This window comes from Sesamum indicum, linkage group LG11 (assembly GCF_026168435.1).
Source record: "Sesamum indicum cultivar Baizhima isolate 11 linkage group LG11, ASM2616843v1, whole genome shotgun sequence".
Lineage (NCBI taxonomy): Eukaryota > Viridiplantae > Streptophyta > Magnoliopsida > Lamiales > Pedaliaceae > Sesamum > Sesamum indicum.
This window is the reverse complement of record NC_142667.1, coordinates 16,850,528-16,875,244: the sequence shown is the minus strand read 5'-3', so window position 1 is coordinate 16,875,244 and position 24,717 is coordinate 16,850,528. Positions and strand designations below refer to the sequence as shown.

Sequence of the window (24,717 nt, the reverse complement as noted above, 5' to 3'; positions counted from 1 at the left end):
AAATAAAAATATGATAAATATTTGTATATTTAATTTAGACTGTTAATTTAAACTAAATGAAATTTGAATCATTGAATTATGTGTTGAATCCAGATTTTTGACTCAAAATTTAGTGAAATCTAACCGTTGATCTATTTTTTTACAAATTTTAATCTTTAGATGTATAATAAAAAAAATTTAATATTTCATAATTAAGATACAAAATTAATTTATTATTGAAAATTAAAGTTGAGGAGTAAGAAGGGTGAGTGTGGTACACTTTCAAAGCCAGGAGAGCTGTTTGTTATATTTTAAATATTTCTAAAGACAGATAAGGTGCTTACTCCATATGATATCACTTAGCGAGCAGATAAGAGTCCAATCAATCATTGCACTCCGGTAATTACTTTTGAATTATATGGGAAAGGATGAATTATCTACCAAGCGTTATCAATCACTAAGTGCATTTCACCACGTGCCTTAATCTTCCTTAGGCTCCACGCGCGCCGTAGAAATTCCCTGGGTGTGTGTGTGTGGTATTTATTGTTTTATTGCATATGCTCCACTCCACTATATAAGCATATTCATAATTCCACTCACACACGCGCACAACATACACAAAACAAAACTATGCAAACTCCAATGGCTTCCTCTTCTCTCAAACTCAACTCCAACTTTCTTAACAATTACAGACACTCGCTGCATCAGGAAACTTCCTTCTGTGCTCCCCTTCACAGCCTTTTCAACTTACCTCCGAATGCCTTTCCCAAACCGAGATTGAACTGCAACGGCCGTTGTCGCGCCGTCCGAGTGGTGAAAGCCTCCGTCGGAGCGGCGGAATCCGAGGTCGCGCGTGATCGCACCCTCCGTGAGGGAGGTAAGATTTTGAGAGTCGGAATTATCTGCGGCGGTCCTTCCCCCGAGCGCGGAATTTCGCTTAATTCGGCTCGGTCGGTGCTCGATCATATTCAGGTCTGCGAACTTTGACTGATAGTGGACTGCACTAGCGTAACAGTGTTCCAGCATGATCGATTTGACTTTTCGTTATCATCTCTTTCAATCATGTTTGTTTGAACAATACTTTCGTTGTTGTGATAGGGTGACGATTTACATGTGAGCTGCTATTACATTGACTGCAATTTCAAAGCGTACGCCATATCAAATGCTCAGGTCAACAAGCTCCTTACTACCTAGCAATTTTCAAACTTTATTCGTTTTCTCTGTCGAATATCAAGGTAGTACGATGTAGCTACCAAGGCAATCGAAACTTCTTCCTTTGACGGCCAAGGAGTTAAAACTTCATTGTTTTCTTTATGGAAGAAAAAGAAAGAAGAGAATGTGGTCATTTTGTTACCAAATATGAACTTTTTTTTTTTTTTTTTTCAAAAGATAAAAGTGCAGCATACATACAGTTATTATTGCAATGTTTATTGTTAGTTGATTTCAGTGCCTCTGTTGCTACCATTTATTACGAATTATTTCTCTTTTGAAATTTAATGTCTGTTCTGAACTTCTTTTGATACTCTAGGGATTTGAGTTTCTTTGTTATTGATCTTCAGGTATACTCAAACACACCTGCAGATTTTGATTTCAAGCTTGAAACGTAAGCTATTTCAACCATATTTATCCATTCTTGATTCAAATTTTTTTAACTAAATTAAACACTATGGTTGCAGCCTCGCCCAAAGTTTCAAATCATTGTCTGACTTTGTCGAACACCTTGCCACCTCCGTGGACATTGTATTTCCTGTTATACATGGTCGTTTTGGTGAAGATGGTGGCATTCAAGTGAGATTTTGATGACTCAAAAAAATTGTTATTTGCCGCTACATTTTCAATAGAGTTCACTGTTGAATATTTGAACTCTGTTTTTGCGTTATGCACTTTCCAGGAGCTATTGGAGAAATCCAACATTCCATTTGTTGGAACTCCATCGAATGAATGTCGTAAAGCATTTGATAAGGTGACCTTCTCATTTATTGTGAGAACACTGGTCTTAAATGTTTGAGCTTCAATTTCTTTGCTAGGTAAGCATGCATAATGAATGAAAACCAATAAACTGGTTTCTGAAAAAGTATGCTTTTCTCTGTTTCAGACACTAGCTGTTGATCTTAAATCCTTCATAGGTATAGGTGAAGTGACTTCAGCACTTCAGACTGTAAAAGATTCTTTGTTGTTAAAGAATTTAGTCAGAGACCATGCTAAGTATATATCAAACAGTTGCGTTAAATGTTGAATGGGAGAATAACTTTGTAACCTAAACAATCCTCTAATTATAAAAGGTAAGATACATGTTGTGGTATCACTTATCATGGGTCTGAAAGGTGGTAGACAGTTGGTTATCTTATATGCATTGATGATTTGGAATCAGTCCTATTTGATTGTTGAATGCTGATATCTTGTTCTCCAATTATTCGTAGCATGATGCCTCATTGGAGCTTGACAAACAAGGATTCATTACTGTACCCAACTTTCTAGTGCAGGTAACTTTCCGGTTGCCAGATTGTGTGATTCTACGAATTTTTACTTTTTGTATGCAAAGTTTAATTTCCCCATTTTTGTTTGCTTGAGTCATGTTGCAAATTGGTGCATCAGCCGTCAAGACCTTGCACTTGCATAGCATTTTATATCTCTTTTCAAATTCTTTTTTTTTGTTTCATAGACTGGGTAAAACCTAGGGCCTTTCATCTATATAATTTACTCTGTGCCAGTTCCAGGTTATCTGAAGAATTCTAGAATCCTATTATCTATATCTAATTTTCTGTCCATCAATGTGTACTGAAGGATGTTGACAGTGTCTGGCTCTGGATGCTCGGTTCTTCTCTGTTTTATTGGTTTGACCTAATCATTACCCAGTAGACCAAGTCTACTTGGAGGTTCTAATTCTATGTATTCAGATGCCAGGACTTGACTTTCTTTATAGACGTACAGACTCTATGCTTGTGTCTATCTGCCTAATAATGTTCATTCAAGTTTTAATGTGGTCATGCCAAGTCCAATAGCTGGTGGTCATGCAGTTCAAATAGGGATGCTACTTTATGCATATGGCTCGACTTTCTTTGTCCATTGAGAAATTGCCAGTGTCTGATAGGGTTTCCAAATTTTCTGGAAATCAATATTTGTGTGTCCCATCTGTGGTGTTACTGTTAAGCATACAAAATCCATCATTTTCTCATATTGAAAACTTTCCAGTTTTATGCGTGTATACTTTTTATACATATACTTCAGTTCCCTGGAATCTGTTGCTATGCTTTAAATTCTCTTGGACCTGTGACATTTGGAGGATTGCTCTCAGGGGAGGGAACTGGAAGACACTGAGCTTTCAAAATGGTTTACCAAAAATAATCTGGACATCAGGCAAGGAAAAGTTGTGGTAAGACTGTTTTCTTGCACTAAGCATTTGAAGGTACTGACGACCACCACATCCTGATGAGTTTCTTTGATGATTCTAGCTTTCATGTGATAATTGCAGGTAAAGCCGACAAGAGCAGGATCAAGCATTGGGGTTACAGTTGCTTATGGTGTTACTGATGCTCTTGCAAAAGCTAATGCAATAATATCAGAGGTAATCCTTCATCTTGTCTTCCACTTTTTCATATATATGATATATCCATCCACCAATCTTGCACTTCTCCCTGAAATTGTTGAACTCTGAGAGAGCATGACAGTTATTGCCAGAATAAAACTTTTACCTGCCAGAACTTTCCTTTGATGAAGGAAAAGAGCAGTGTATGAGAAGGCAAAATGCTAAAACAGTCTCCAATAGACCTTAGCATCACTATGGATGAAAAAACAGGTTGGTTTGGCATCTATTCTGAAATGCTCCGCAGATACAGAGCATGATATCAGTTGTGAGTTGCAGGAAATATGCACTTGCAAGTTTCCCTTCATTATTCATTGCATCTTGTGGGTTATACTTGAGGGAAGCTAAACTTTGGCATATCACAGACAAAGAATCATGTGAAATAGAACCTATAAGTTTTTTAAATTAATAATTGCGCAAGTATTCAAGGCAGTCACAGAAATAGAATAGTTATCAGGGTGAAACTGGTATCTCTGGGTTACTGGATACATGTGTGCTAAGTCAATGGCTCAATGCTCATTGTTTAGCAGGGAATTGATGATAAAGTCCTGGTAGAAATTTTTCTTGAAGGAGGTAGAGAATTTACAACTATTGTCCTTGATGTGGGTTCTGGTTTGGGCAGCCAGCCGGTTGCTCTACTCCCAACAGAGGTATATGCTCTCACCTATCTTTTATGATATATGTTCGCTAAGTGATATTGTTGGTTACCTTTCGCTAAAATTATTGTTGAGATTCGAAACGCAGTAATTCTTCAAACTATCTCATAGTTTCTTAGTTGTATTAATATGTATAAACTATAAGGTCAGCTTGGATTCTGTGTGATCGCATAATTTTAATTTCAAGTGCTGCCATCAGGTATAGAGTATTGCCGATTTGTGTATTTTAATTGGATTCGTTTATGTTGGTTCAGTGCAAAATAATGGTGATGCATCTATCTGAAACTGAGTTTCAAGTTTGTGGCGTATATAAATGATGCAGCACCATTTTATACGACCTTTTCTCTTGTTTTTTTGGTATTATAACAAGGTTTACTGCTCTTTATATGAGCACAGATTTACCTTTCTTTACCATCAGTACGTATTGATGTGGTGATACTTTATTAAAATCTACCTTTTAATCGTGCACATTTCTGCAGTACATTGCCTGTCTTACTGTCTCTCTTTTTTTTTTTTTGTTTATTTCATGATATTTTGCAGTATATGAAGCTACAACGGCTTCTATTATCAGATTCTTTCAGTTGACACTGATAAGATCAATCAACAATCACTTCAAATAGGAAACAGTTAAAACTAAAAAAATATTCTCACAACTAGAGTAATGTGTAATATTTTTTGTCCAATCAGTTTCCTTAACACAGTGAAATATTTTCTGAGCTGTCCCAACTTTCATGTTAAGTTATCCTCTAGCGTATGGATACCTACAGAATTCCACTACCATCTAAATCTCATCCTATGTGTTATAATTCTTGTTGTAAGTCTGAAGGTGGAATTGAGGATGGATTGTCTAGACAATTTTGGCCATTACAACAATAAATAGCGTATAAGTGACATATCCCTGGTTGTATCTTGTACTTAGTTTAGATACATTATTTTGGAAAAAAAATTATGTGCTGACATAGCTTTATATACTTGGTTTATTTTGGTACAATCATCATAATCTTGATGGCTCTACTTCTAGGTGGAACTTCAATCCCAAGGCCATGTGGACTCAAGTGAAAAGGACATTATCTTTAATTATCGCCGTAAATATTTACCAACACAGCAGGTAGAATTTCCTGCCCTGTTAATTTAATCCTTAAGTCTTCATGTTTTGAATGATATGTTTCTTATTCAAATGAGGGATGATTTTTTATAAAGTTTGGTTGAGATGGTGGATGATTTTCATAGTCATATGAAACTTCTTTTTTTGATTTATGAGAGTGGATTCTGATCTATGTCCAAGCAAGAATAATTGACAACAATATGGATATGAGGGCACAAAATTACATTTCTCTTTGTATGCATTTCAATGTTCTTTGAAATGCTAATTCTAGAAATGAGATACACTTTTATTTCAAACACCAACTCCAGCAATGAAGTGATGAGTTATAAATGTCAAGGTAGTTGACAATTACGACGCATTATGCTAAGGACAATTTTGATACATAAAAAAACTGTCTAAATGTCCTTGCAAACGTTGCAGGTTGCTTATCATACTCCACCTCGATTTCCAGAAATTGTAACTCGAAATATTCGTGAAGGAGCTTCTTTATTATTTCAACAACTTGGCCTACGTGATTTTGCTAGAATTGATGGTTGGTTCTTGCCACCTTCCGCTGAAACTTCTTATCTTACTGGCAACAAGTTGGGACGGTCTGAGTTTGGCACAATACTTTTCACTGATATTAACCTGGTACAATTACTATGTTCATTACAATTTCCTTGTTTGTTAATTTTCTCTCTTGTACTACTAAGTCTTGACCTTTTTTCCTATCCAGATTAGTGGGATGGAACAAACAAGTTTCTTATTTCAGCAAGCCTCAAAGGTAATTCCATGTTCATTTGTAGTAGGGGTGAGTTTTGTTTTTTAGTTGGGCCAGCCAAAGTCTGAAACTTCTCTAATATGTCAGCATGTAGAAGTCAAATCTTGAAAATGCTAAGAGGTATTCATGCCATATGTCCCACTAGATTTTTATGATTCGATGCAAACATGGGAATGGTGTCAAATTCTGATTTATAATTTCCCTACTTTCACTACCTCAAGTATATGCTTTATTTTGCCAGAGTTTCAGGTTTGCATGGAGCTAGAAGTAGCCTCTTAAATTTGGAATAGATCTATAGTAAAAATGCTCACAATACGACTTATATTTTGAGACATGACTTTTCAACCTTAATGTTTGTTCTTCTCACTTGAAATGAAGATATAAATGCTTGAAGGCAAAAAGTGGGATATAAATCTCAATTTTGTTCAGGTGTCGCAACTTGTGCTTCTCATATACACATGCATGAATATAAATGGACATTTAAACAGAGAATTAATATGTGAAATGCATCATGTGAATAACATTTTTTAAACTTATGATGTACAGGTTGGATTTTCACACTCTAACATTCTTCGAACAGTAATCCAACGTGCTTGTGTGCGGTTCCCAAATCTTCAGCAATACAGCGTGGTATCAAGTCCCATTCTAAGAGCAAAATCTTCACAAATTAACACATCTTTTCCGAAGCATCAAGATCTACGGAAAGTTTTTGTTATTTTTGGTGGAGACAGTTCTGAGCGGCAAGTATCTCTAATGAGTGGAACTAATGTTTGGTTGAACCTGCAGGCATTTGATGATGTAAGTTCAGAGTAAAGTGTTTTCATTTGTAATACTTTAGGAACATCATCATTATGTTTGGATTTGTGTTTTAGTTGTTTTGTTTTGTGTTTTGGAAATAGAGGGAGAAAAATAGAGATAAGTAAGTGTGTGTTGAAAATAGATGATATGTTTGGATTTGTGTTTTGGGAAAATTTAAAATATTTTAAAATATGTGGTGTAGGTTTGATATTGGGATTTGGGAGACAAAAATCACTATTCATTGTCAAATCATATATTTTTATATATAAATATGTATATATATTAATATTTTATGTTTAATGTTGTACTTTTGGGATACAAAAATTACTGTTTATTGTCAAATCATGTCTGTTTTATATTATGTATATATATAAATGTATATATATATATATTATATATAGAAAGTTGAAAAACAGAAAAACACGCAGATAAGGTGTAAAAATACAAAAACAAACATTGAGTGTGTTTTATCTTGTCTCGGGAATTGCGGAGTAACAAATCCAAACAAAGCCCATGATTTTTGGCATTTTGAATCTTAATTTTATTCATTCATAGCTCACTCTGGAGATACCTGATACATTTTTCCTTGTCGCCCAAACAAAAAAAAAATAAAGAAAAGAAATACCTGATATATCATTTCTCTTTCATGACATTGTGGCTTGGCACTAATACATTTGGGTTGATTTTTAAGTTTTTATTCAAAGACTGATGCCTTTTGGAATTTGTTTGTTACAGCTTGAAGTATTACCTTGCTTACTCGCCCCTACAAATGGGTATCCATTGAATACAGACTCTGATAAAACTAAATTGGGAGAAAGCTCAAAGATAGTTTGGACCTTACCGTGAGTTCATAATTATATTGTTCTTTACATATCTATTGGGTTAAATTTTTTTTTTTACACTAAACTATTGGGCTAAAATTTCTTTGCCTCCTTAATGCAAACTTCTTCAAACTCAAGCCCAGAGTTTGATTTATTGTGTGCTATATTATGTAAAGAACAAACATTCTTCCCATAGAACTTGTAATGCCAAACGTTTTCACGCACACTATTCTTTTGGAGTTATGCTACTCTTCCCATCTTAACATTTTCCCTTTCTAATGCTGTTGCCTGGTACAGATACTCTATTGTGCTCAGACATACTACTGAAGAAGTTCTTGATGCATGCATTGAGGCAATAGAACCTGCCCGGGCCGCATTAACATCTCATTTGCGGAAACAAGTAATGGATGAACTCATGGAAGGCTTGAAGAATCATGACTGGTTCAGAGGGTTTGATATATCTGATGATTTACCAAAGAGATATTCACTTGAGCAATGGGTCAAGCAAGCTAAAGAAGTTGGGGCAACAGTCTTTATTGCAGGTTTAACATTTTACTAGACTGCTAGTACTTTGGTGCTTGTTTATATTTACTTTCCACCTTTAATTACTTTCTGCATTATAGTTTCCGTTCCACTCCACTCTATGGTTTTGACTCCACAATTACCCCTTTGTGGTATGAAAACATGATAATGATTCCCCTTGTGGTTTTCGATCTCTGCTAATTTTCTCCTTTCCGTTAACTTGCCAAATTATGTGATGTTTTGGTGTTAGGGAATATGACCAGTGTCAATGAAAAACTGAAATAGATAAAAACTAGCTTGAGATGGCCGAATTATCACAAGGAAAGTGATGAGATTAATCCTTATGATGTTGCAATAGACTATGAAGTCCAGTTTGCATATATGAAAATGGTTGGAGGAGTTCGATAATTTGGCAGAATAGCAGGGACCATTCTCAGCAAAAGAAGTTTATATATGTTATTGGTTCGTGGACGAGGCAACTTCACTGGAATAAAATCCTAAGGAAATTTGTTGATCTCTTAATATTCGTGGAATTATTGAAAGCTATTTTATGTTTGAGAATGATCTCTTGGATGTAATTGGATTTCATTTTTTATGGAGAGAATGAAATTTCATTTGTTATCCTCTATAGCATTAAAAGCAGACATCGAGAGCTTTCTCATAGTGTTATATGATCATGACAATTCAAAATGAATGTTTGAGAGTAAGGGTTACCTAGGAACAGTGCTGATAGATTAATTACTGTACAGTTCATGGAGGAATAGGTGAAGATGGCACACTCCAGTCATTGTTGGAGGCTGAGGGAGTCCCTTACACAGGTAATAATTGTACTCTTGTGAAGTGTGGTAGGACAAGAACCCTTGTTCACTACTGTTATTCAGATTTAGAAAAGTTCTGGACTGCCACATGGTCCATTTTAAGTTACTTCTGTGACACAAAGTTGATCATCTGTTGTTTCCGAATTTAAGGTCCCGGTGTAATGGCTTCGGAGACGTGTATGGACAAAGTTGTTACATCCCTTTCTCTCCAACATGTATGGTATACACTTTGTGTGGGTAATTATTATTACATTGAAAGTTTTCACTGATTTCCTCACCCTTGTATTTTTATCCTCACTTGCCCACCCTTCAGCTGAATTAACTAGACCATCATAATTGTCAAAATGGTGGATCCATAGGTTTAGGTGTAGTCTTATTTTACTAAGCTTCAATAAAAACCGGGGGTTGCCGGAAATAGTTTTGTAGAACCAGAAGGAATATGTGAATTGAAACACCTCTTCTGTCACTGGCTTTTATTAAATGTCCTGTTGAGAAATTCATTTCTACTCCTACTTACCATTTTTCTTGAGCTGAATGTGTTGCCTTAAGATGTATGAAATATTTATAAAATGTGGTCATGCATCATAGTTACACATTACATGTTGAGATTCATCTATAGGCATCAACCTGCTCCAGGGAAAATAGACCTGCAGGGATAGCAGAGTCGATTTTGGCCTAATTTGGAACTTGTCTTTTCTTGTGGGTTCTTTCTTTTGCTAATAATATTGAAAGTTGAGCTGTTGATAGTTTTGGAATTGCACCATAATTATCCATTATTAGTGTTGAGAATCATGAATTTGATTCATGATTCTCAACAATTAGTATGATGAAATTTGTTTAAGACACAGCAAATCTATTTTGGTTGCAGCTTGCAGGTTCTGGTGTACTTACAATTACTAAGGATGTACGAAGAAAAGAGGACCTACTGAAAATGCCCCTCCTTGACATTTGGCATGATTTGACATCAAAACTTGGGTGTGAAACGTTATGTGTTAAACCAGCTAGAGATGGTTGCTCAACTGGAGTTGCAAGATTACGGTAGGTATATGCGTCCTCTTTTATTTGCAAATGCTTTTCAGGATTGACAGACTGCATGATGTTACATTGATACGGAAGAAACCGCATGATGTATTCCGTTTCATTTTACAGTTGCAAAGGGGACCTCACTGTATACGTTAAAGCACTAGAGAACTGTCTACCACGAATTCCTCCTAATAGTTTATCAAAGGTATGTTGATTATATTTGGAATAAGAATGTTTTAGTAGCATTAAATGCTAATTCAACTTTGTTAAATTTTTCCCATGAACTCATACAGGCCCATGGAGTGATTGAAATGCCATTTCCTCCTCCAGAGTTATTGATATTTGAGCCTTTCATTGAGACTGATGAGATAATTGTTTCTGGAAATGCACATGATCTCCTGTGGAAAGGAAACAGCCGATGGGTTGAAATAACAGTTGGTGTTATAGGAAAACGTGGATCAATGCGGTCATTGACTCCTAGCATTACTGTGAAAGAATCTGGAGATATATTATCACTTGAGGAGAAATTCCAAGGTATTTCAACTTAGTGTGATTGATCTTGCTAGTTGCAAGTTGTCCTTGGTGTCTGTAGTAGTTTCTTTTTATGCACTGAGATAATGAATGCCTCTACTGGCAGCCTAAATCCGTAAAGGGTCCTACAATTTCTGTAATATGAAAATTGTACATTTAAATTCAATTTCTTGCACTAGTATGTCCATATTTCTCATAAATGTAATCAAGACTTGTTCACACAAATTATTGACTTCTTTCAAGTCATTGTTTATAGTTGATATGACTCTTTTCCATTGTCAGGGGGAACGGGCATCAATTTGACTCCACCACCACTCTCCATTATGAGGTCTGACATTTTTCTTTTCCTTAGTTGAAATCTTTATTCTTCTATAGTTAACCACGTATAATGAAAGTGTACCCAATAACATGTGACTTCCACAAACAATAAGGTACTTGGATTGCAATTCATCCTTCATTATCCAACATTTTAAACTTCAAATGTTGAATTTATTCCCTTAACTGAAGCATTCTGAAACTACTTAGATTTCCTTTATGTTGCATAACTCTGTGCTTCATGGGAAAACTTGTGTTATACAGTTCCTGTCCTTTTCTCCTTTCTCTGTTACTCCTGCTTATGTTCGTTTTCATAAAAGCAGTAATAAGGCCCTCAAGAAATGTAAAGAACATATTGAACTTATAGCAAACACCCTGGAGTTGGAAGGATTTTCGCGAATTGATGCATTTGTCAATGTTGACAGTGGTGAGGTGAGTTCAAATTAGATGTACTTTCTAAGGAAATCAATATCTTGAAAACCTATCCCATTATTTTGAGAACTTCTGAAGTTGACTTGTAAATCTAGCTTGTCAAGATTCTTGAAATATAATACAGTATTAATTGCTGATTTCTCTGTCACAGGTATTAATTATAGAGGTTAACACCGTTCCTGGGATGACGCCTTCCACTGTCCTAATTCATCAGGTGATCATTAAATGTGTAATTGCAAACATAAAAATCAAAATTATTAAACTGGGATTCTGATTAAAAAAGAGGAAGGGGAAAACCAGATTCTGGTAACCTACAATGTATATTGGGATTTTTACATTTAATAGAACTTTTATGTGATGGTAGCAGTAGAGATGCTTTGTTCATCTTCCAATAGGATATTCAGTTGTCAAAAGAGATAAATGCTGATTTTGTACGTATGTCAACTTTCTTTTAGAATCTGAAGTAAATCCTGACCAGGTATGGTTAATTCTCCTGTGTAGGCACTTGCAGAGGAACCTCCAGTATACCCTCACCGGTTCTTTCGCACATTGCTTGATTTGGCATCTGAAAGATCTTCGTAAAATTGTTGTATTGTAACTTATTCTACTGGGTTCAGTTGTTGAATAAGCTGTTTAAGAAACAGGTTTGCTGGTGATGAAGTTACTCAGATATTAAGTTTATGAACTGGAGAACAATGCGAGTGAAATCCATGAAAGCATCTCTTTGTTGCTGGACTGATATAATTAATACACATCATCATGTGGTGTTTCCTCATTGTCACTATAGTTGGCGTAGTTACAGCTACTTGACAAATTTTTCGTGCATAGAACTTCATGTTATCCAAACATTAATTTGTATTCAGTGGAATTATCCTCGGAATGTAAGTTTATGATTGTTGGGGGCTAAACCAACAATCATAAAGGGGAAAGATATCCTAAAATATCTACATTCAAGAGTTTCTGGTACTATCTAACGAGACGAGTTCTACTTTGTGGCATTAGTGACCCCTTGTGAAGGCATTGTTGGCACTAGCAAAGCCATGATCTCTTTGAGGCTCTAGCTGGGCCTAGCCTGGTTTGCCGACAAATTATGTTGAATTTACTATGCTAGTGGTTCAGTCATCACTTTCATATGCACACAGTGAATGAGCGACTGAGGGATTATATATAGCTGCCAATTCCAACCACAATTGATTGCCTACTCCTGTGGATTTATTAATGCTCAGTTCCGCAGGCTCCATCAGATCCAGAATAGCCAATTCTCATAGCACACTGCAAGATTGGGACTGCGGAGACATAGTAGACCTAATTCTAATCTTGGTAATTAATTAGTTTGTTGTGGTAGAAAAGCTGTTGCCTTGATGAATTTAAAAAGATGTGAGAGTAGAGTTGGTGCGGATGTGAATGGTATGTGCCTGTGCGCATTATTAATATTTGCGTTTGTTGATTTGTGGGGGATTCCTAATTCCTAAATAGGAACGGAGAAGAAAATTATCCTCAGATAAAGCAAGGCAACTATGTTATTTAGTTTATGATGTGACCAACAAACTAGATTAAGTCTATCTAGTCATTAATGCGTCCGTATCGTTTAATTTCATTACTCGTCATTTAAGTTATATATTTGTTTAATTTCTAGAAAAGGATAGGAGTTGATATATATGCTTCAAAATGCATTAATTATAATTGTCACTTTTAATGCCTTATAAAGATTCATAAGTTGTAGTAATAATTTTGGAAGCCTCCACCAATTACTATCACGTCGCTCTTATTAAACGTCCGGATTGCTTCTTTCTTTTTTAAGGTACGCAGTCAGATTCAGATGCAACAAAAGAGATCCAGAATGTGAAGAGTAATTTATATATAAGAAACAATTCATTAGCAATATCATATTGATTGAATGAATATATACACGAGGAATTTGGAGAGGACAACTCATGGCTGCATGCAGACCACATTATAGTTTTCTCAGACATTTAAAACGTTTGAATTTTACAGGACATCATCTATTTATAGGATAATTATTTCCTTAAACCTTAAACTTCTCCTATCCTATCCCAATTAATTAGTACGAGATAGAAGACGACATTTGATAATTAACTGCACTTCAGTAACGATTTGGAATTATATACTTGTGATCATATCTCATGGCATCTTCACTTGAACCAACGCATTTATATTAACCTCCACCCTCGGCCTTCACCTAAACCGCCGTCAAATGGCAAGCATGAGCTCCGGCAAGGAGCGCTGCGCCAGGTCCTGAGGGTGGCTCTGCCACAGAGTGGTGGATGTCAAGCAGTTGAGGGGCCTCAAATCCCTTACGGTGAGCCAAGTGTTGAAGTACTCTCTAAACTGAGTGATCACACCATCTTTCAGTGTCCAGACGTGCACCCAATACACCTGAGCCCCATCCCACCCTTCCACTATCACGCAGTCGTGGTCAATGGCGTCCATGCTTCGTGGTTGGAACTTGAAATCCGAGGGCGAGGATTGTCCGGTGAGCATTTTCATCATGTGTTGGCAGTTGTGTGGGCCGTGGAACCACCACTCAAGGTCAGTGGCGATGAGGCCAGAGATGTTTGTATTGCCGCTTGCCAAGGCCTGGTAGAGGGTGCGCACGGTGGTGGCGTTTGAGCTAATTAATACATTCTTGGGCTGATCCATTTGAAACTAAAATTGGAAGATGAGGGTTTTATAGAAGAAGAGAAGAGAGAGTGAGTAATTGGTAATTAAATAAAGGGTATGAATGATTAATGTTGAAAGTTGCATATGGTATGGGGAAAGCGGAAAAGTGTATATATTTATAGGATGAAGGAGATGATGAGTGAGGCAAACTGACAAAGAGTACGTAGTTACAGACAGTGAATTATATTTTTATATATATTCATGAACTCCAAACCCAACCCCACATAAAATACAATTACACATGATGAGTAGTGAGTAGTGAGTAGTATATATATACAAAGAAATTAAAGGCATGCAGTGAGTAGATGTTAATCTGTGGAGAGCATGATGATGATGATGATGCTGATGCATATTGTACAATGTACAGTGAACTGAATCCAAAGACGAGAGGCAGAGCCGAGCTGAGCATACCCCCCTTATTCTTAACCCCACCTCCCAAATGGATGGGAAGTGGTCAGTACCGTTCACGAGTCCTTTCCTCTCTCTCTCTACCCATCAATTAATATTTGTTTTCTTGCATGCATCCACAATTAAATTCTTTGTCTCACTAACATTTACATAATTATATATATATATATATATATTTACATATATATTATTGTATTTAGAATTTACCACTAGCACGTACCTACGTACTCTTATCTACAAATTAACAATTAATATAAAATATTCCTTCCATCTGCATGCATTTTACATTAATATTAACTCTTTCACTAGTTTATTAATTAGTTTCTTATATATATATATATTCTTCTTCATTTCAATTATAATATTCATATATAGTTGTGGCAACTATATATAATCTCTTTAATTTGACTAGTATATAAATTAATTGGCACACAATATTACCTAACATTGCATTCACTACAGATAGTGGTCATGGCATACTCTGAATGGGTGTTGATGGATGCGGTGATGAAAGACTAAGACTAGACTTCATTAATAATTGGTGTTGTCCAAATCAAATATTTTCAATTTGTAGGGTCGTCATCTAGCTAGGGAAGGGAATCAATTTTATGGCCTCATCAAACCACATCTTATATTATATATATATATATATATATATATATATACACTAGTATATATGGTACATTCAAGTGTGTGTGCATAATTAATTTAAAATTTAAAAAAATATTATTATCTAAAAATATATAATATAAAAAAAATATTGAAAAAAATGAGAGAAGAAAAATCGGTGTGATAGTTGAAAAGAGATTAAAAAAATAATGATAAAATATTAAAAAAATATAACATTAAAATATTAATAGGGTGCTCTTTAATTACATCGTAGTTAGTTTAGTATATACGGACTTTCTGAGAGGCCCAAAAATGATTATCTTTCCCCGAGATGGCCCAGAATCAAATCCATGGGCTCAAGCCCAGTTCTTTTGGCCCACTTTCTCTTTCTTTTTTCCAGGGGAGAAGTCAAGTGGCATTCACGTCTTAGATACGACGTCGCGCCTCCTCCCTGACAGGCTGACACTGAACAGGAGACGAGAGCAATATTAAAGTCTTTTGTGTCATTCTCCATTACCGAAAGCAAAACCGAAAACCCTCCCAAAATCTCCCTTCCCTATTTCTTGATTGCCAAACCAAAAATGTTTGGATAATTAGGAGTCACGCTATTTTCTTTACATGGGAAAATCATCTTCACAGCTGATCAGAAGGCGCCGGGAGCTTAAGAATAACGACGACGATAACAGTAACAAAGCCAAGAAGACGAAGACGACGGCGATGGAGCCCGATGAAGGAGGCGATACGGAGGACCAGCCGCGCCTCCCGCTTTCAGAGGTTGTTTCCGATTGTACAGAGCGCTGGTTTCAAGACACGCTCAAGGAGGCCAAAGCTGGTGATGTCAACATGCAGGTGCTTGTGGGCCAGATGTATTATAGTGGGTATGGTGTTCCCAAAGACGCTGACAAGGTCTATTATTTTCTGCTCACAGTTTTTTTTCTTTCTAGGATTTTCTTTGTTAGATGATTTCATTGTTTTCGGGTATGATTGACTTGATCTTATTAAAAATTTCGTTTATGTTTTCGTTTTCTAGTTCGTTTACTCTTTTTCCTCTTTCTATTAGCTGCTTTGTTTTTCTGAATTTATGGGCTTTGGCAATTTAGGGAAAATTTTGGATGAACAGGGCTTCAAGAATGAGGTCTTCAGTATGGAAATTAAGCCATAAACGTCCTGGTGAACTCAATATCCAGCATCCTCTTCTTTTTTTTCCGCCTTTTTTTTTTTTTTCTTTTTGTGAGTGTGTGTGCGCGCTCACACATTGAGACGTGTTTGTGCTGTATTTTGTCTTGTTAACTGTTTGTTTCGGAAGAGAATATGAGATGTTATGGAATGACTCTTTGTAGGTTACAATGCGAGTGATTCAGATTCAGAGTCTGATGAGTTAGCCGGTGATTCTTGATCACTTTCTGCTATAAAATAGAAGGTGAGCTAGATTTATAGCTCTTCTATTTACTCCACAGATAGTTTTCTCTGTCTTTGAACTTCATCAGTATGAATCTTGCTTCACTTTGTTAGTGTTGATATGTGGATAAATGCATTTCTGAATCTCAGGATAGAACAACTACTGAACTTAATAGACTTTTTAGTAGCACTAATGATTGCACTTGCCCTGATCATACCCATCAATTTTGTTTTGGTAAAATTAGGTTGTTCCATCGGTTATGAAAATTTAGTTACATTCCAATGACGTCTGGCCTTGTTGGAACTAATTTAAGCTGTCAATATTTATGGTGCACCTAATTCCATCACTGTTTTCTTTCATGAACGTCTTTTTGAATGAGAGAGAGGAATCAACATTAACTGTAAAGTGCTGATAAATGTATGATTTGTCAAATCATTCTGTGTTTAAGTCAATGTGATTCTGTTGATAACTAGAAAAATGTAACATAGTCTCATCTTTCATAAACTTTCCTAACTATAAGTATATCTCTTGCTTTTAGCTAGAACCAATCTTTTTCAAGAGCATCCCTGGTCCCATTCACAGAAGGCGTTAAATTAAACTAATAAGTATTAGTGTTCTAATGCCTCATCCATGTTGAACCACAATCCCACACACTGCCAACCGAATGGGCTAAGATTATGATTTCTCTATCTTTATAAGGCACTTAAACTTCGTTTGGATCAGTTGATACACAGTTGCTTGCAACTCCTATGCAATATGTTGTGTTACACCCTTGAATTATTGTGGACACGTGAGGCTGAAAGATGGTGTATAGGAGATTGGATCTCTGGCCTCCTTAGTAAAACATAACATGGTCTCTCATATCTGTTATTCAAGCTTGTGCTGCGAATTCATGGAAATAAAGATAAATATAGAATCACAGATTGTCATGGTGATTTGGGGATTGAGTAACATATCACTGAAATGTTGGGATAGCTCTAAATTGGTGATTTTCATTTTTGCATCTCCTGTGTGTGTGTGTGTGTGCGTGCACGTGGTGGTTTGGGGGGGGGGGGGATAAGGGAAAATAGAAGTCAGGATCTTTGTATTTTTCTTTAGGAAGTTCTTCTAACATTTAGCTCTGATACATTAGGGTTCACGCAGAAATCTTACCCTGCCTGAAATGTTAAAAGATCCACCTTCCAGTGTAACTCATGATTTTGCAAGGGTTCAACAGTAACTTATGACATGGCTTTGTTATGTAGAATGGATAATGTGCAATTGGAAGTTATTCTTGTCTTGAGGCGATGTGAGATTCTACTCATGCATAAACTAGGACTGGGAAAGACCAGTCTTTCTTGAAATGATTTACTATCCAACTATAGATTCTGACAAAACTCTATTATGTGTTTGTGCTTATCCTTTGCCTCTGGATTCATCTGGCATTACGTATTCATGGATCGATTACAATCTTTTCCTTCTGTTCTGTGCAGAACCTGCATTTATTGTTGAATGGGGGCTGAGATTGCCTCTTTGCACCTTTTTATCCATATATGATATAGCATGCCAATCTGCACGTTTTGCAGGGTCCTAGATGATTTTCGAATTTGCCTGAGGTAAATTGCTCATATGATCTTGTACGTCTGGTGTTGGCTTGTGGAGATCCTTGATTCATGGGAGCTAATATACTTTTCATTCTTGAAGATACCCTTTGTGTAAATGTTCTTTGCCATGGAGCATTTGTTACAAGTTTCTGTTCGTGGAGATCAAAATTAGATGCTTCTGTGAGCAAATATGTGTAGTTGTTAGATGGAATGTTGTGATTACATGTGATTGAATGGAACAGTTTTGGGGCACAATTTGTTTTTCCTTATCTGAATATGAAAACAATAATTATATATAGATGAGAAAGGCGTGATTTGTTACTGCATCAAACCCATTTATCCCATCAACAAGAAAGGCATAAAAAAAATGGAATATATTGGGACTAAACAAAATTGGGGGAACTGAGATCTCTGCTGGGCTCCAAAGTCCAAACAAAAACCTCTTCTGTTAATGTTGAAAGGACAGTACCAGATAAGACAAACACGGTCTTTATTAAATAAATGCTAATCAATAATACATTGTCAGAATTTTTATTTGTCCAAGTTACCTACTCTAATCACTAATCTTTCGTCTACGCCATTTGACCTCAGGTTTTTCAATAATCTACATAACTTGTAGGACGACATGCCCCGTCCACCCTTCTTTAAAATTTGTTGTATTGCAATATAAAAACCATCTGATTTTTCAGTCTATTTACAACATAGATTGAAAACTATGCAAGGTTTGTAAACTATTGCATTGTCGCAAGTCAAATTGCCTATCGTTAACCATATGCCGAAGAGTTTGGTAGGAAGTAGGAACAATCAAAATCGAAGTGAAAGACATTTCTCTGAACGAGTCGTGCTGTTATATATGATTTCACTGGAATTAGATCCTAAATTGTGACATTGAATTTTCTTCTACTTTTTTTTTAACGTAGAATTATTTGTTAAATTATACATATAGATATATATATTTCATAGTTTTCTTGATGTATAGAAGTTTTGTAAATTATTAAAAAGTTGAATAAAATATTAGCAAAACAACCTCAGTGTATTTATTTCTGTCACCTACTTAAAGTTCACTGTATTAAACTCCATCTAACCTGAGGTAGGACTTGAACTACGTAACATCAATGCCATAAAATATATGGAAGTCGGAAACATGATCTGGGATAAGCATCAGCATCAGCATCAGCATCACAGTAGTCACTGAATGGTAGTGGAACCGGTGCAAAAACGACAACATCATTAGCATGCAGCTTCAGTCCGACAAGGTAAGAACAAAGATTAATCACGTATAGAAAAAAAAGAAGAAGAACAAGACACGATGAATGAGCCATTGCTTGATATTGAAGAACAACAGCCACCTTCATTCTCCTCGTCTCTTCTCGTAAATCTCTATGTCGGCCACTTTTTGGCCAGATGGGGTGCCAGGTTTATTCAATCTTTCTTTATTCTTGATCGATTGTCACCTTTTTTCTTATAATTTTAGTCCTTTTATGTTGTGTTTGTTAATTTTGTCAAAAGCCTCGAATCATGTATCGAATTCAACCAAGAACACTCTTCAGTGATTTGGGGTTCGCTGGTCTTTTATGTTTCAAGATCTGGGAAGTTTTCGAGATATCGGCCCTATGCATGAATTGGTTTTCAATGTGTAATTTCGAGAGTTCATATGATTCTTAATGTTATTTCTCGTTGTCCCCTTAACCAGCGACTTAGTTGGATTTTCGGAGGCATGCTATATCTGGCCAGAATTTCTCAGGGTTTTTCTCTTATGAAGCTTGTGCAAGACTTTTCTTTTTTATCATAAGAATTGTCATAATTATGTAAGAAACAGTTCTATTTAGTGCTCAAAGTAAGATTTATACTATTGTTTTCAAATGTTTTATTCACTGCATTTGATGCAAGGCAGTTCTACGGCTGAATGTTTTAGTTTTCAGTTAAATCAATACTATGTGCGACCTTTAAAAAACTTTGCTCAGAGGCTGGGACTTCTGGATATCAGAAATAGCATATTCAAGTCAATTTGAGCTTAATTCTAAATGGGGGCTCATGGATTTTTGATGTGGAGAATATATAATGTAGTTGGATAAGCGTTTTGTCTCTTGCATGCTTCATGAACATTGCAAAAGAACAACAATTCACCAATACACACCTCTATAAATCCCTTAATGAACATCTCTAGAATGTTAAGAATTTTGAACTTTTCTGCCATCATTACAGGATGTGGGAATTCTCTGTCGGCTTATACATGATCAATGTCTGGCCAGACTCTTTACTTCTTGCTGCAGCTTACGGTGTTGTGGAATCTGCCGCCACTGCATTATTTGGTCCTCTCATTGGACAGTTGGTGGATAAGTTGTCATACATTCAGGTTTTCTCCATTGCTCGTTTCTGAAGAGATGGTAGATGAAAAATTGGTTTTAGCTCATCTGAGATGGTGTCTTATTTATGAATTTTAGTAGTTGTTGAGGCAAGTACAAGAGATGCTGTATTTGGTGGCTTAATGTTTAACATAAACAATGTGGCATAGAAGTAAAGAAAGAGTTATCTAATACCAATCCTGTGAGAGAAGGCTTCATTCGGTTGCCTTGGATAATATAGAACTTTATTGCTGCTAATTCTACCAACTGATTATTAAAGGTTCTGATCGTCAATCCAAGATTTTGTTTATCTTTTGGTCCATGTGTATATTAGATTTCCAGCTGGTCTAGAACAGTCTTTGAGTCCTGTATTTTATTCTCTGTGATCAAATATGTAACTAATACTAACGTTTCAAAGTGAAAGGCCAACCAGACACTCAACATCTCAAATTTACTTCTCAATCTGCTTTTCGCAACTTTGTATAACGTTATGGTGAAACTCCTTTTTTTTTTATTCGTGTGTGTGTGAACAGGTTCTCCAGCTTTGGCTATTGAACCAAAATCTTTCATTTATGGTTGCTGGAGGTGCAGTACTTGCAATACTCGTCTATGCAGACTTGATGTCTGCAAATTACGTGGCATTCATCTCCCTTGTTATATTAATTAATGTCTCTGGGGCTGTTGGCGTGCTTTCAACCCTGGCTGGAACCATCTTGGTTGAAAGAGAATGGTGAGGACATGTTTCACTTTTTTGTGGAGGGAAAATACAACTTATACTACTCGTTTATGAAACGATTTACTATGGTTGGGCCAGCCACCAGATAATGGTCTTTCTGTCACTCATCTTCCTGTGATGGAGGAAGTGCTTTACTCTGTGTATCATATTACTGAGAAAATATTCGTGCGACTTTTAGACCTTGGATTTGTTAGGAAAACGATCAAAAAGTAAAGTATGAAGTGTGGAAAATAATTTTCATATTTTCCTCAAGCGATCATAGCTGTAAGGTGTCTTCCCAATGTCTCCAAAATTAAGTGGAGCCTGAAACCTTTTTCATCTGTGCAACTAGTTAAATTTGTTACTCCCATTGTGTTTCATTTTCTTTACGAAGAGAAATCTACATCACCTGTCTAAGTTTTGGAAAGAAAAAGTAATAGTTATGTCAACTTACAGGGTGGTTGTGATCTCAGAAGGCCAGCGTCCAGAAGTTCTGACAAAGATGAACTCAATGATAAGACGGATTGATCTGAGCTGCAAGTTGTTTGCTCCTGTGGTTACTGGCTTCATTATCAGTTTTGTATCTTTAACTGCATCCGCTGTTACTCTAGCACTCTGGAACATATTATCTGTGTGCTTACAGTATTGGCTTCTAATGTCCGTCTACAATGGGATTCCGTCATTAAGAGAAGTCAGCCGAAGGAGGGAATCAAGATCTTCAGTGAGGAAGATAGATGAAAGCACATCTACTCATCATGAACAAAAAAGCTTGGTTTCTTCAGATACAAATGATTCGGAACAGCCTGAAAGCAGCTCAGCACGGACTATAGTTGAGAAGTTTCTGAATCTTCCTTATATCAGTGCATGGAGATTGTACATTGAACAAGATGTGGTCCTTCCAGGACTAGCTCTTGCACTGCTTTACTTTACTGTACTTAGGTAACCTCCTTAGTACTGCTTATGCATATTGCAATACGTAAGATCTTGAGATTTTGTATACTACATCTCCTTCAAATACATACCATGCTTGTCCCGCACAAACTAGCTCCCATCGATTCACTTTATCATTCTAACAACTGGTGATGCAGCTTTGGAACATTAATGACTGCTGCTCTGGAATGGCAAGGTATACCTGCTTATGTTATTGGAATCGCACGTGGGTTAGGTGCTACGGTTGGGATAGCTGCTACATTTCTGTACCCCATGTTACAATCTCATATTTCAACACTTCGAACAGGTCTTTGGTCGATCTGGTCTCAGGTAAATAATTTTCAGACAATGTTTTAACCACAGAATCATCATTCAATGAGCTCAGTAAGCATTACGAACACTTTTCTTGCAGAGTTACTAGCTTCTTTGTTAGTAATTCTTATCTGGGGTTTGTTCTCAAATCTCACAACTATATTTTGCAGTGGACCTGTCTCCTGTTATGTGTTGGTTCCATATTTGTGAAGGAGAAACTCACATCAGCATATATGCTAATGTGCGGAGTGGCCTCATCGCGCCTTGGACTATGGATGTTCGATTTGTCTGTCATCCAGCAAATGCAGGCACGGGGAAGAATAATCTATAAACTTGCAAAAGATCAGAAATAGCATTAGAATCTTTTTCCCACTGGTCCTGACTGCTTCTCTGTGCCTACTTGAACAGGATCATGTTCCTGAATCCGATCGCTGTGTTGTTGGTGGTGTTCAAAACTCGCTTCAGTCTGTCCTGGACTTGATGACTTACATTATGGGCATTGTAATCTCCAATCCACAGGTTATCTTCTTTTGCACAATGTTTGAAATTGAATCATTAAAAGAAATGCTATGCCTTCTCCGGTTGGATTCTAGACCTTTTCTTTCTGTTTGTGAGCTTAAATTACGCAAAGAAGCAATTACTAAAACTGAAACGCTGATTATGAACAATTGGCTTTTCGGTCTCGTTCTTCTCTATGTGTAACTTTGGCTTGACTTTTTCCTGCTCTATTGTCTTGTAGGATTTTTGGAAATTGACAATGTTATCGTTCATGCTGGTGACGCTGGCTGCTCTACTCTACAGTCTCCATATTTATCGTGTGCGGAAGCATCTATTTCACTTTGACAAGCTGCTTGCACTCATTGGATGGTCCGTAACATCATCCTAGACCTGCACTAAGTATCTAGAAACCCCAAAACTAGAATATAGTATCAGTTCTTGTTATGGATCAGACAACATAATTTGAGCTGTCAAAAAATGTCAGTTCACCAAAATACTGCTAGATTGTACACATCTCCCTTCACCAGCAAATGATTCAATTTCCACACAAAACATGTAACTCCTTATTATATTAATTCTGTGTTTAGCAACAGGAATATGCTCAATCTTTGAAGAAAATCGTGTTGCCTTCCAAGTTGATTGATCTATATTAAGTGTAGTTGGTGTTGAGTTTGAATTAGTTCATGTTTTCCGTTCCTTGTTTCTATAAATCGAAATGCTACAGAGTTGAAGATGAATTTAATACAAGAGAAGTTGAAGACTTCCTGCATAATGTTAGCTGGGTGCTGGTGTAGGATGAGACCATAGTACAAATTGTTAGAAGCCAACACCGATGATGTTCGCAAACTAATGAAGAAAGTTTGCTGTAATGATGTTGGCGTTGATGGGCAGATGTATCACAATTATTTGTTATTTATTTGAATCTTTGTGGAGGTTCATTAATTAATATATATAATCTTGACTGGTGATGTATATACATAACCCAATCTTCAATTTATTAACAATGTTTGATTAGTTTGTCCAATTCTGATTTTTTGTTTTTACTTAGTTATTAGCATTGAAAATGTTGTGCTCTGCTCCACTCCAAATGTATTTCTTTGTTAAATTTATTTGATATATAATTGTTGTATTAGTTTTCGGATACATTAGCATAGATTTTCTTGAAATTCAAATGTAATCATCTCAAAATCTTTGCGCAATTCAATTTACTATAAGCGTATAGCATGGATCATGTTATTTGTTACTAAATAAGAATTCAAAATATCTTTATTCCCAGACGTTACACAAATTACTTAATTAAATTATTGAAAAGATCGTACCTTTCTACGTAACTGCTTATTAAATTATTTATAAAAATATCATGTCTTTATACATAAGTGCTTATTAAATTAGAACCGTACTGTACTTTTATCATTTTTATTATTTTAATGCGCCACTATTTCCAGTACGAAAAGAATAAATAATTTAGAGAATAGCAACTTTATCTATCATCGCAAAACACAAAAATAAATAAATAAAATAGGATCATGACCACTTTTAACAAAACACAAATAGACAAGTTAAGTGAGAAGTGGAAGAGCAAAAGATGTGGGTGAACACATGACAAGGCAAATAGTTAGGTATTGTGTTGTGGGGAAGGTATTAACCAAATTCCAGTATCATCATTCATCACCCCTTCAAATCTCCAAATATTCTCTGCAATAATAAGATTTAATGATAGAATCGGTAATTATAATAAAAAATTGAGGTCGGCACACTTTAAATTAAAACCCACACCACGCAAACACAACAAAGTCCGGATACGATTTTTCCGTGGTCCAAACGCGGTGTAAGGTGTACGGTATCCTCATCGCAATGAGTTTCACTAGCATGGAAATGACTGAAATGCCCATA

At 36.1% G+C, this 24,717-nt stretch overlaps 4 protein-coding genes across 12 annotated transcripts; 3 read left to right on the top strand and 1 right to left on the bottom strand.

The window, feature by feature from the left end:
- The first annotated feature begins 561 nt into the window (after window positions 1–561).
- Window positions 562–12,127, top strand: LOC105174629 (D-alanine-D-alanine ligase family). Of its 6 annotated transcripts, none has more exons than XM_011096791.3 (24): window positions 563–951; window positions 1,078–1,149; window positions 1,539–1,582; window positions 1,656–1,767; window positions 1,871–1,942; window positions 2,400–2,462; window positions 3,275–3,352; window positions 3,452–3,544; window positions 4,093–4,212; window positions 5,240–5,326; window positions 5,744–5,953; window positions 6,039–6,086; window positions 6,630–6,881; window positions 7,617–7,723; window positions 8,000–8,244; window positions 8,974–9,042; window positions 9,193–9,257; window positions 9,911–10,080; window positions 10,192–10,270; window positions 10,359–10,599; window positions 10,879–10,924; window positions 11,235–11,343; window positions 11,495–11,557; window positions 11,845–12,127. In XM_011096791.3, exons 1-24 carry the CDS (start codon window positions 610–612, stop codon window positions 11,923–11,925), a joined length of 2,868 nt encoding a protein of 955 aa, XP_011095093.1. In that variant the 5' UTR covers window positions 563–609; the 3' UTR covers window positions 11,926–12,127. The 6 variants fall into 6 exon arrangements, 5 of the variants coding, with proteins under 5 accessions (XP_011095093.1, XP_088731605.1, XP_088731607.1 ...); XM_088875479.1 differs by having other exon boundaries at window positions 3,263–3,352; XR_016062820.1 differs by lacking the exon at window positions 11,235–11,343 and having other exon boundaries at window positions 562–951; window positions 3,263–3,352; window positions 11,845–11,930.
- A 1,098-nt stretch (window positions 12,128–13,225) lies between these two features.
- LOC105174628 (Nuclear transport factor 2 (NTF2) family protein) lies at window positions 13,226–14,101 on the bottom strand. Its single transcript, XM_011096790.3, has one exon. The coding sequence runs from the start codon at window positions 14,002–14,004 to the stop codon at window positions 13,555–13,557; it is 450 nt and encodes a 149-aa protein (XP_011095092.1). The 5' UTR covers window positions 14,005–14,101; the 3' UTR covers window positions 13,226–13,554.
- A 1,379-nt stretch (window positions 14,102–15,480) lies between these two features.
- LOC105174627 (uncharacterized) lies at window positions 15,481–18,279 on the top strand. 2 transcript variants are annotated; one of them, XM_011096789.3, is made up of 4 exons: window positions 15,481–15,948; window positions 16,143–16,212; window positions 16,383–16,462; window positions 17,914–18,279. In XM_011096789.3, exons 1-3 carry the CDS (start codon window positions 15,661–15,663, stop codon window positions 16,436–16,438), a joined length of 414 nt encoding a protein of 137 aa, XP_011095091.1. In that variant the 5' UTR covers window positions 15,481–15,660; the 3' UTR covers window positions 16,439–16,462; window positions 17,914–18,279. The 2 variants fall into 2 exon arrangements, with proteins under 2 accessions (XP_011095091.1, XP_011095090.1); XM_011096788.3 differs by having other exon boundaries at window positions 15,484–15,948; window positions 18,007–18,279.
- An 805-nt stretch (window positions 18,280–19,084) lies between these two features.
- LOC105174626 (solute carrier family 40 member 2) lies at window positions 19,085–23,493 on the top strand. 3 transcript variants are annotated; one of them, XM_011096787.3, is made up of 8 exons: window positions 19,085–19,280; window positions 20,230–20,380; window positions 20,903–21,099; window positions 21,541–22,023; window positions 22,173–22,344; window positions 22,497–22,634; window positions 22,735–22,845; window positions 23,066–23,493. In XM_011096787.3, the coding sequence occupies exons 2-8, from the start codon at window positions 20,231–20,233 to the stop codon at window positions 23,210–23,212; spliced, it is 1,398 nt and encodes a 465-aa protein (XP_011095089.1). In that variant the 5' UTR covers window positions 19,085–19,280; window position 20,230; the 3' UTR covers window positions 23,213–23,493. The 3 variants fall into 3 exon arrangements, with proteins under 3 accessions (XP_011095089.1, XP_011095088.1, XP_088731374.1); XM_011096786.3 differs by having other exon boundaries at window positions 19,085–19,440; XM_088875248.1 differs by having other exon boundaries at window positions 19,085–19,832.
- Window positions 23,494–24,717: the final 1,224 nt, after the last annotated feature.

Excerpts from the sequence above, each read along its gene's own strand:
- LOC105174629 (XM_088875479.1), top strand. The coding sequence starts at position 610 with ATGCAAACTCCAATGGCTTCCTCTTCTCTCAAACTCAACTCCAACTTT. Across the intron at positions 6,087-6,629 it reads TATTTCAGCAAGCCTCAAAG|GTTGGATTTTCACACTCTAA; the intron begins GTAATTCCATGT and ends TATGATGTACAG. Across the intron at positions 10,600-10,878 it reads ACTTGAGGAGAAATTCCAAG|GGGGAACGGGCATCAATTTG; the intron begins GTATTTCAACTT and ends TTCCATTGTCAG.
- LOC105174628 (XM_011096790.3), bottom strand. The coding sequence starts at position 14,004 with ATGGATCAGCCCAAGAATGTATTAATTAGCTCAAACGCCACCACCGTG.
- LOC105174627 (XM_011096789.3), top strand. The coding sequence starts at position 15,661 with ATGGGAAAATCATCTTCACAGCTGATCAGAAGGCGCCGGGAGCTTAAG. Across the intron at positions 15,949-16,142 it reads TTCCCAAAGACGCTGACAAG|GGAAAATTTTGGATGAACAG; the intron begins GTCTATTATTTT and ends TTGGCAATTTAG. Across the intron at positions 16,213-16,382 it reads ATTAAGCCATAAACGTCCTG|GTTACAATGCGAGTGATTCA; the intron begins GTGAACTCAATA and ends GACTCTTTGTAG.
- LOC105174626 (XM_011096786.3), top strand. The coding sequence starts at position 19,334 with ATGAATGAGCCATTGCTTGATATTGAAGAACAACAGCCACCTTCATTC. Across the intron at positions 20,381-20,902 it reads ATAAGTTGTCATACATTCAG|GTTCTCCAGCTTTGGCTATT; the intron begins GTTTTCTCCATT and ends GTGTGTGAACAG. Across the intron at positions 22,846-23,065 it reads TTGTAATCTCCAATCCACAG|GATTTTTGGAAATTGACAAT; the intron begins GTTATCTTCTTT and ends ATTGTCTTGTAG.